The sequence below is a fragment of the Anguilla anguilla genome, chromosome 3, assembly GCF_013347855.1.
Source record: "Anguilla anguilla isolate fAngAng1 chromosome 3, fAngAng1.pri, whole genome shotgun sequence".
In the NCBI taxonomy this organism is placed as follows: domain Eukaryota; kingdom Metazoa; phylum Chordata; class Actinopteri; order Anguilliformes; family Anguillidae; genus Anguilla; species Anguilla anguilla.
In genome coordinates, this window is record NC_049203.1 from 57,427,431 (window position 1) to 57,437,751 (window position 10,321).

Consider the following 10,321-nt stretch of genomic DNA (forward strand, 5'->3'; position numbering starts at 1 on the left):
ATAATAACCATAAATAAGCTTTATTAATTCAAGCAAAAACAGAATTCTTGCATCAGTGCCATGAACATTATTTCTATTTTACAAAGTGAAAACTGAACCCAAACATTAAGCACAGATTGATTCATGTCAATCATGTGGCTAGGTACATATTTTTAAACCAACAGGAAAGGAAGCAGTTAAGAACTATGAAGTCAGCTTCCAAAAGTGACAATATACACAAGAAACAATGGAAAATAATACACAGCTGGAATGTGCTATTTGTGCTTGTTTTGGTGCCTGAGCAAGGGGGTTTAGCCCCTTCCACAGACACCAAATCCCCCAACCTCAATGTTCCCCATGTCCCACTGCCAAAAACATGCTATTCCGTGCACACAGTTCAAGGACCCCCGTGAGCTCCAATGTTCCCCAGTCTAAACCCTGCAGTTCCTCACTCCCAGGACATTTCTACACTCTGCTGTCTGTCATCTCACAATAACTACAGGTCTTCCTCAGAAGACTCAAATTCTTTTCATCACAGGCCTTTATTCAAGTTTCCCATCATTCATGGTCAGTACTTCCTATTCTGCAGGTACGCAGCAGCGTAGTTTCTCAGTTTATTGGTTTCATACAGCTCCTTGGCTCAGACTCAGTGGCTCCTTACCAAAATGGTCAGTCACAAAGTTTTCCACACTGAACAGGACCCGGGAAGTTTCTGTCACTACATCAGACCCCTGCATAGGCTGACACTCCGAGATGGAGTGATGGCATCAAAACTTCTACACTGTTTGAGGAAGGCCCTGGATCAGAGAGAGATGGCTGAGTTGAAGCTGGCTGTCATAGGGACTGATGATCATCTACTGTAAGATCTTGAGCGGTCATGTTTCCCCAAGGGTCACTGGAGGCAGTCTCTAGCTGGCTCTGATAGTGCAGCTTCAGAAGGCTGGTAATAGCTTCATCTTCCTCTGCAGATATTTGGATGATCTCCAAAATTTGTCCCTGTGCAGTTCTGGATGTGAAAGTTGACAGGCTGTTCCATGTCCACATCTGGGAGCCAAGATCCCGGGTGGGGTAGGGTCTGGCTCTGAAGGGGTCTAATCTAGAGGGCGAATCTGCAATAATGGACATGACTGGAGGAGGAGTGTTCAACTGACAACACTCAAAGGCCTACAGACAAGAAAGGGGAGTGATTGGGAGGAGGAAGGTTTTAGAACAACTTTTTTTTTTTTTTTTTTTTTTTTAATGTTTAAAATGTAACAAAGATTTTTGATTATTCCATATTTGGAATTTCAGCACAGGATTGTTCAGTTATGCATCCACACCAAGAATAAACTTATACCTCACGATTTACCACTAAAATGCTGGACTTTAGGGTTCTAATCATTGTACTTTGTACATTCTGTCTATGAAATTAGATATTTTAACTGACAGTTTTTCTTTTCATACCATTTTTCCCTCTGAAATCCACATTTTGGGTTTCCATCTGAAAAACTGCCATTCTACAGCTTCCGAATCTTACAGAACAAGGGGGGTCAGTATGTGTTGTCTTGAGGGATTTGGAGGGGACTCTATCAAAATTTCTTGAAAACTCCACCACGTTTATAATCCATAAATATTAGTTGTACCATTTTCTGATATTTAGTTATCTTGACACAAAAAACAAGGGACATTTAAACATTTAAGTGATCATACACTATATTACAACAACAAACCATATATTTTGACATTTCAATCCCCTTTGATTTCCACCAGGTTATTATTGAAACATTAAATTGAACAGTTGAAAGTTCATTGTGGAAGCATGAAGTGTGTGCAAGCACTATCATTTTTACCACACTTATGTCTGCTTTGCAACAAATGAAGAGTACACCTAATTAACCTAACTTACTAAGACATACCATTACTAAGACATTAAAAAGAGAGGCTGCTTCTCTGTTGACTATCCATCATTTGGAGCACTGGACACTGAGTTATCTAAAATTTTATTTAGAGCATAGGTAACAACTGGCCAGTATATTGGATTAATGACTAATGGTTTGTGCAAATGTGCCCATAATTCTCTTGCAAAAGCATTGTGTTTGTATTATGCAAAAACTATACACACTCACCTCCAGTTGAGTCACCCCATTAGATACTCTACTCCCTGGGGGTAGAGTGGGGTCAGTGTAAAAAAAATCAGAGGGAATCATGGCTGAAATAGAAGCAGAGATGCACATAAAACAGAAAACAAAAAAAGAACATTTAAATGAGCAAACTTCCTAAAATTTCCAATAGAACCAAAAATATTAAACCTTAATGTAAATATTATCCAAATTCCAGCAACATTGCTGGAACTGCCAATAGTACACCAGGGTAAAATACTCCTATGTTCACCTGGCAAAGCAATCCCCCTGTAGCCCGGCACTTGCAAGTTCCACTGCGTAGGCCCCACAGCCATGTACAGTGACAGAAACGAGGGATGATGAAGAGTTCGGGAGGAGTATGTCGGAAGGACAACTGGATGTGGGTTCTACAGTGTTGAGAGGTGGAAAGGAGCAGGAGTTTAAAGGAAATCGCAGTCACAATTATTTGTTGCACATCCATTGTGATTTATCCATATTTAACAAAGGTACATGAGCCTTATGCAGCACTATTACAGCATTATCTTGACTGCACTGTTTAAGCTGCTTACTGGAGAATAATGTAAGGCAATGGCGGTGAAAAAATAGCCTCTGTCTTCAAATGTATCTGTGTGGGTTACTATTTCAGTTGTGAAAACGCTAGCCAAAGCAATGCTTGGTTTGGTTATCATTATCTACTTTCTAATTAACCAGATTTCAGGCTGCATATAGTTGGCCTGATTATCAGAGCATATCTGGCTCAAATCCTAGCTCCATGGTCTGGGATAGATCTGGCCCAGATTTTGTGACGTCAGTTGAATTCTGGACCAACTTCGGCAGTGTTGACTGAGTGCCAGAGGGCACTTGCCGATTCACTTTGTATTCAGCAACCAGATCTGCCCCTCCGCTTTTTTATTCTATCTGCGAAGAGGGCCGCATCTCATCGCCGAATGCAAGCCAAGTTTAAGCCACATTACATTTGCTGTGAGTTACTCAACACCTATTCAACAAATTCCAATCCAATCAACTCAAATATACAACACGTTACACTCGACAGCCCCATGAGATACACACAAGGCATTTCTTTACACATCACAGACACGTTGTGATGTACCAAAATGTTTAAGAAAACTGCTTTACAAGAACAGAAAGTATATAGCCCCAAATGTTTTCAGTTTGAGCTTTATTTTTTTAGTTGAAGTTTTTGCACATAGATAAGCATTCCAGGATTTCTAACTGCAGGCAAAACAATGTGATCATAATTTCAAGAGAAATATACTGTGCGCGCATTGAGCATAATTTATTTTTATAGGGACAGCTGATTCTCTGTGGTTCTTATTGTAGCCCATGTTATCAATAGGCCCAGACCGTTGTTCGGAAAAAAACTAAGGATATAGAAGATATTCACAGAAGCTTTAAATGGCCTGTCGCCTTTACAATGGCACATAAGGCATTCGGTGGTTTATCGTCTAAATCAAGACTTATGCAATCTTTTGCACACTGAAAACTTCTGGGGTTGTAGCTCTTCGTTTCTATTGTCCTATAGCATCGTTAAAGGTTTTTTTTATTCATTTAAAAATTTGCTACCTTTTGACGTTGCTGGTGTTCAGTTCCGCTGGCGGTGGCTTTCTCGGTACAGTGACAACTGACGTCGTTCATACTTGGAAAGAATAGGCCGCCGATAGGTGCTGCAATACATTTTTGCATTTGAAGCAAAACGGAAATATACAAACATAAACGGGGGAGAAGTCTGCTTGCACTGTGAAATTAACTAACGTTAGCACCAACCTGGGGAATTGCAAAGATCTTACAGTACCTATGCATGTACACTAAACAAGCCACGATAAAGAAATAGGCCTAGTACAGTATAAGCCAATTAAAGATAAGGAAGTTCGTTTTTCAGTGAGCAAGTTAATTTCTGTGGATAGGATATAAATGCCTAAGCACATTTCCTAACGTAACCTGCAACATCGTACAACCGGTATTCAAATGAGATGTTACCCTGATGTTACCACTGAAATGGAAAACAGGACTCAGCCAGCCTCGCGGACCTGCAGATCTACTGCCCATAGAGGCTGCGGCGCTGCGTTTATAATACTCACCCAGGCTCTCTGAGAAGTGAAACTAAACTGTTTATATATATTTATTAAAAAAATAAAAAATTACTTCACCTAATTTGGGAAGACTCAAGGGAATGAAACTGAACACGATTGGAACGTCAAATGCACGCACACTACGAAAAGCAAAACAAGTATCTGGTACACTGCATAGACACTTATTTTTGCACAAATATAAATGCAAAAGATTACATTACAGGCATTTGGCAGCCGCTCCTATCCAGAGCGACGTAAAGTGTACCCCGCCAAGGCGTAACTTGGCGGGATGGCATACCTGCCATCCCAATAACCATAACCAGGAACAAGTATGACGAAAACCCTAGAGAGAAGTACTACTCCAAGTGCAGGGAACAACCGCATAGTTCAACTTGGAAGATAACAGAACAAGATTTCATAAACCTTGCCAGATTGAACAAATTAAATTTGTCAATGCTGAAATTCTTACATGAGACAGCATAGCTCCCTTCCTAGGTTGACTTAGATAACCATATCCTGTGACCGATGGGAGTGAGCCATCTAGTCAGCCTGTAAAAAATGCTTTTATGCACAGCATACTGTAATTATGCCACACTCACTAATTAGAAACCTATTCACTTCAGTCTTTTAAATTTGATAACCGCTGTAAATTTAACATTGTGCAATGTGAATAAGAGTAAGTGCCATAATGTGGTTTGAGTAAATAACCAGCATGAAGTATTCAATCAAGTGTACAGCGTGTTAATTCTAGGATTGCAATTGTAACCAGCATACAGTGGTACCCTAGGACCAAGTTGGAGAATCACTGCACTACATGCATAAAAACCATTCTGTCATGACAGGCCATTAAGCATTTAAAATAATGGAAGTTGTGGCAGTTGAGTAGTTTTGGAGCCTGTACAGGAAAGGCATGATATCCTTTTGCAAATAGTCTCGCTGATTGTATACAGGAAAGCCTTTACATTGGATTTCAGTATTCAGTTTAATGCCGTAATGCTCTGCATTATAATAGTCTGGAAGGGTGGGTGACCAAAACCAAATCAAACCATTTTAAAAGGAGCACTTACATAATAGTAAAGTCAAATACCATGAATCATAAACCGAAGTTAAAGACACAGAGACACCAATTTAAGAAAACCAATTTATTTTGTATCCAAGTCAGGCTTCCAGTTACCTGCAGATCAAAGGCTAGACGTTAATATCACTTCAAGTTGCAAAGCAATAAAGTTGACCAAGACTGCAAATTACCTCTGAGCAGGTCCTTCATCCCAGAGTGACCCGAATATACCGAACAGGCACATATTCGGTTGTAACCTTTTGAGAGACTGTAGTGACTGTGGTAGGTGGAGCGGTAGTTCTTTTGGGCACATGTGGAGGAAGGGTGGACTGTTTGGGCACATCTGCAAGAGGGGAAATATTACATGCGTGTTCATTTAAGAAAGCAGAACAGATACAAAATGAAGCCAACTTACATTTTGTGGTTTTGGCCGAGTCTGAAGTCTGTGTGACCGAGCCAAAACCAGGCGTCTCAGACTTGAACTTCCTGTCCACAAACAGTTGATGGACATCATTGACTGGATAGTGGCATCGCACAGTCAGCCTGTATGGAAGGAGTCTGCATTTACGTACCATTCAATTTTGAACATTAAGAATTTTAGCTACAATTTCATGCACAATAGAATCTACCTGTAATCAGCATCCCTGGTGATGACAGGCGCACCCTCTGGTAAAAGCTCACGGTTGACTAAAATCTCATTCTCATAGGTTACATAGGAATCATCAACCTGCCGGGGGGGGGGGAGACAGAGGGTACCCATCCCACAACTGACAGTAGTGTTCCATGTACAAAACCAAAAACTGCATTTACAACTCAAATCATACCATCACCCTGGTCCCACATGTGTTCACTTTAAAGGCAAAGAGAACCCTGGTTCCATCAAATTCTTCAGGCCCGCAGTTTGCATCCAGAAGTGTGGCTCGTCTCGGCTCCGTTTTTGGTAGCGTGACAGTCATACTGGCCACCACCGTCACTACACCATTTGGTGAACAAACTGCAAGAACAAGATCACGTGGTTTTGAAAATAATACCATAATGTTTTCCTTTCCATCTAGTGAAAGTATTACCTATTAGCTCATCAGTTTTGAAGAGGCAACGCTTTGCTGTAGATTTTTGGATTTCCAACGTCTTCGCATCCCTTGACAGAATTTCAAATGTCCCAAAAAACTGCGTCAGGCTAATATCCTGAATGGAATAAGATACGGTACATTGCATACTGTGCAAGTTTTTGGTGGTTTCAACATACTTTATCTGGATATGAATGCTGGAAACGCAACCATCTTACCTCATAGATATAACCAATGGTGAAGACCGGCACCTCTAGAATCAAGCTCTGGCTGTCATTGTGTAGAATGTAGCCACGCTGTGCTGCCAACTCAGTTGAGAGAGGATAATGTCCAATGCCAATCTCCCACAGGTAACCTGCTTTTTGATGGTCCATCTTGAAGATTATGCCAGTCTCTGTGCAGACTCCATTAAAATCAGGGGGGACTATTGAAGGAAAGGGGAAAGAAGCTACACATTTGCATTCTTTAAATAAAAATAACAAAAGGAGAGTTAGGGGTGGAACTTACACACATCCTTGATCTGAGCGATTACAGAAGCTGAATGGTAGTAAGGATCCTGTGGCATGATATTCAGCGTGTAGTTTATGGCCAAAGAATATTGGAGGAACCCCTCACTGAAATACTTAAAAAATAAATAAATAAATAAAAGCGAACAGATACAGATCAGACAAAACAATCCACAGCTCTGCAGTCAGGTATGCTAGGACAAACGAGAAGCTTGGGCTTACACCCAAAGCCTCATGTCAGAGATAGGGGCTCATTCCAACCAGTTATTTTAGGTCCTAATCTCCTGTCCTGAACACACAAATTGATCAAGGCCATTCCAAACTGATGAATGCTTGAGAAAGGAAACAAGCGCATCCTTTTGGAATACATGACGGATGATAGACCTGTGGATCTACATTTGCCCAATAAATATTTCCTCAATTCCTTTCCTTGTGTCCCATGGGGAGCTAGGGAAGGAAGCAAGGAGATGGTGATTGGAATGAGCCCTCAAGATGCTGGACAATGGGTGTCTGAACTTACCATTTTTTGTACAAGAGCATCCTCAAAAGGAACCCTGATAACATAGGCGTGGGTTCCATTAGAGTGAGGGATGTTTGTGATGGGATAGCCACTTAAAATTGCCTCAGGAACCGTGAAGAGCTCCCCATTGAGGACCACTGCAAGGAGCTCCACATCATAAGGGAAATTGCCCAGATACACAGTGAAGTGGTGTTCTTCAATGATAGTCTCTGCAGATCAGGAATACAAGTACTTGTTTATATTCCTGAAAGACAGAAACTAGAGATAGCCAAAAATCTAAAGCTGAAATGGATACTTGCGGTCAATCGTGAAGGGGACTTGAAACAGCAGGGGACTGGCAAGTTTCTTTACTTGGCGGAATCTGGTGAGACGGCCACTACCATCCATAAACACATGTTCATAATACAGGTTGACGCTATAGTACTCGTGGTAGGTGTTCTGTTGCACAAAGCTCTGTACGAAGAGATCAGCGATATACAAGTCTGAGTTTTGTTCTGGGATTGTCCAAGAAAGGAAAATTTACAAGTTCTATTACAAGTCCTGCTACGTGGGGTGGGGTGGGGGTATGGAGTGGCAAAAGAAACTACATCTGTAGTACACTGTAGGCTTACCCATCGGTATCCTCCCTTGGCAGAATAGGGGACACTAATCCACACAGAGTCCCCAATAATGTCCAGAAGGTAGCCCCAATCATTCATTGTGGACATGTCCAGGAGCTGTCCTTCCAGACCAAGACGCATTTGCTGACTCATAAATCCAGAGTGGTTGTACATCAGAGGGGTCAAAACCATGGGAGTCTCCCACAGTAATCTTTCACCATCAAAAGAGCTCAAATCTATACAAATGGAGGCAGATTGACCATTTGAGTTAGGAATAACATTACAACTCCTTAATATGGACACAAGGAGAAGCTTCAGGTCAGTCAAATGGGTTCAACGATCATAAGCACATACTTGTGGTACAAGCTCCTGTTAAGTCAATAATCATCACCATCCAACTTCGTCGGAAGAACACTGTTGCATGAACCACCTCAACAGGAATCCCATTAATCTGAAGAGAACACAGCTTATTAAATAAACTTGTACAAGTAGGAATAAGAATTATCCCAGACGCTGTACCATTTTTATTTCCGAGTCGGGCTGTGCATAGGCTGCACGAAAGACGATTCTCTCTTCTGTGGCATCAATCACATAACCATGCATACGAGCATCATCAATTGACATAGAAGCTACTTCCTCACCCCCCTTCAGAAACAGAACCTTGTAGGCATGTGTGGCAGATTCATGAGCCTGGGGGAGAGAGGGAAGAGAAGATCAGGATGGACCCATTTCAACCAAAGCAAATGGAACTACATTGACGATTCAATACTATACACAGTAATAGATAAAAACTTGATCAGATATCCTTACAACAGAAAGGGTAGCTCCCCAGATTTCAGAGGTTTCGCCACTGGAGGTGCAGGGCATATTTCTAACAGAGACCTGGGGTTGGGCAAAAACAAAACAAAATTTAAGACAAGAACAATGCACACCAGGTCCCTCCAAGGCAAAAAAATCTCCAGTACCTCCATGTATTTATGTTCACAGATGACCTCCCTGGGAGACCAGGGCAGTGATAGTGTGCAGGTTTTTGACAAGGGGACAGAAACCATTACATCATAGTCCCTGATGATCAAGTTGAAATTGAAGACAAAGACCTCATCAGTCTGAGAGGGCAGGCAGACAAGGGGGGTGGGGGGAGGCAAGAGAGGGGGAAAAAAAAAAAAAAAAAAAAAAAAAAAAAAAGTCAGTCAGTCATTGAGAACAGAACTCCAAATGCCTTCCAAAAGGTTCTTCCATTATGGAACATACCGGATTGTGAGTGTGACAAGACAGGTAGGATGCCCGGAGGATTGAATTTCCAGTCAAGTCATCATAGGTACACGTGTAACCACACTCCGATTTATACTTTTCTGTGATTGGGTACACACCAGTATCATCTGAGGGAAGTGTAGAAGGAGGGGCAGGGGCTTAAGTATGGACACAAAAACATGAGCAACAAACATACAAGCATCAGTATAAAGGGCTGTACAACTACTCACCAAAAGCTTCAATTTGGACCAAACGGTCAGCAAGTGGCTTTTCTATGGATACCCAGAGATATCGATCTCGACACTCCACACTGACCCCTAGAGTGTCCAGAAACTAGGTTTTAAACACTTTAGAATCTTACGTTTTTGCTTTAAAAGAATACAATTAGACTCAAACATTAAACACCACACTGAGGAGAACAGAAATTACTCAAACCCCACACACATGTAAATAGGTCTTAAAAGCTTACCTTCAGGAACATTGTTACAGTGAACACTTACTGCCAACAGCAAAGTAAGTAAACACACTCTGCAGGACAAAGGGGGGGGGGGGGGGGGAAGGTTACACTCACAAAAGATATGTAGTGGGACATTGATGAAACAAACAGAAACATAGCAGCAGAAAGCACAACTTACACCAAAAATAAACCAAATTTAATAAGTAAATAAAAAAAACCCCAACAACTTACACAAAGTAAAACCCAAGAGGCATAGCAACCATTCAGCAGTATAAACCACCAAGCCAGAAAACTCAATTGAGGGAGCTAACACTACTGGACATGAAGAAATCCAGCAAAATGATGCTTACTGCTTCCTACATTGATTTACCAAACTTAAGCTGGGACCTACAACCTTTGAACTACTCTAAGTCCAATGAACAAATTAGAGACAGCTGCTATACTAAATATGCTTTCATAAGAAGAGTTCAAAGTGCTCTACCAATATGAAACCAATTGTATCAATTATTACCTTCACAGGACATATCCAAACCTGGAGATGGTACCCAAATCAATGTAACAATCCTTGCTATTCCGACACACCCTCTAAATCAGTGGTTCTCAAACTCAGTCCTGGGGGCCTCTGTGAAAGCTGGTTTTTGTTACAAGCACAACTGCAATCCTAGAATTTTTGCAGGCTTGTTAATATTTCTTAAT

General features: G+C 41.3%; 2 protein-coding genes across 6 annotated transcripts; both read right to left on the reverse strand.

Moving 5' to 3' along the window:
• Nucleotides 1-20: 20 nt before the first annotated feature.
• LOC118224065 lies at nucleotides 21-4,420 on the reverse strand. 5 transcript variants are annotated; one of them, XM_035411235.1, is made up of 5 exons: nucleotides 4,390-4,420; nucleotides 3,663-3,763; nucleotides 2,350-2,485; nucleotides 2,085-2,167; nucleotides 21-1,143 (listed from the first exon to the last, which is right to left on the reverse strand). In XM_035411235.1, exons 2-5 carry the CDS (start codon nucleotides 3,732-3,734, stop codon nucleotides 814-816), a joined length of 621 nt encoding a protein of 206 aa, XP_035267126.1. In that variant the 5' UTR covers nucleotides 3,735-3,763; nucleotides 4,390-4,420; the 3' UTR covers nucleotides 21-813. The 5 variants fall into 5 exon arrangements, with proteins under 5 accessions (XP_035267126.1, XP_035267125.1, XP_035267123.1 ...); XM_035411234.1 differs by lacking the exon at nucleotides 4,390-4,420 and adding an exon at nucleotides 4,178-4,234; XM_035411232.1 differs by lacking the exon at nucleotides 4,390-4,420 and adding an exon at nucleotides 4,077-4,115.
• Nucleotides 4,421-5,295: 875 nt separating this feature from the next.
• On the reverse strand, nucleotides 5,296-10,030 carry LOC118222599. Its single transcript, XM_035408307.1, has 19 exons — nucleotides 9,857-10,030; nucleotides 9,638-9,696; nucleotides 9,399-9,485; nucleotides 9,169-9,296; nucleotides 8,883-9,023; nucleotides 8,728-8,799; nucleotides 8,437-8,607; nucleotides 8,272-8,368; nucleotides 7,930-8,153; nucleotides 7,618-7,771; nucleotides 7,319-7,527; nucleotides 6,800-6,914; nucleotides 6,511-6,716; nucleotides 6,293-6,410; nucleotides 6,050-6,219; nucleotides 5,855-5,952; nucleotides 5,641-5,768; nucleotides 5,417-5,568; nucleotides 5,296-5,342 (listed from the first exon to the last, which is right to left on the reverse strand). The coding sequence occupies exons 1-18, from the start codon at nucleotides 9,886-9,888 to the stop codon at nucleotides 5,432-5,434; spliced, it is 2,346 nt and encodes a 781-aa protein (XP_035264198.1). The 5' UTR covers nucleotides 9,889-10,030; the 3' UTR covers nucleotides 5,296-5,342; nucleotides 5,417-5,431.
• Nucleotides 10,031-10,321: the final 291 nt, after the last annotated feature.

What these genes read in the sequence shown, in the direction of transcription:
- LOC118222599 (XM_035408307.1), bottom strand. Translation starts at nt 9,888, where the DNA reads ATGGTTGCTATGCCTCTTGGGTTTTACTTTGT. An exon ending in AGTCCCCTTCACGATTGACC is followed by an intron (nt 7,528 to 7,617) that starts GCAAGTATCCAT and finishes CCTGATCTGCAG; the next exon opens with AGACTATCATTGAAGAACAC. An exon ending in CCATTGGTTATATCTATGAG is followed by an intron (nt 6,411 to 6,510) that starts GTAAGATGGTTG and finishes TATTCCATTCAG; the next exon opens with GATATTAGCCTGACGCAGTT.
- LOC118224065 (XM_035411230.1), bottom strand. Translation starts at nt 3,782, where the DNA reads ATGCAAAAATGTATTGCAGCACCTATCGGCGGCCTATTCTTTCCAAGT. An exon ending in AACACCAGCAACGTCAAAAG is followed by an intron (nt 2,486 to 3,662) that starts GTAGCAAATTTT and finishes TCAACACTGTAG; the next exon opens with AACCCACATCCAGTTGTCCT. An exon ending in CAGGGGGATTGCTTTGCCAG is followed by an intron (nt 2,168 to 2,349) that starts GTGAACATAGGA and finishes CTTCTATTTCAG; the next exon opens with CCATGATTCCCTCTGATTTT.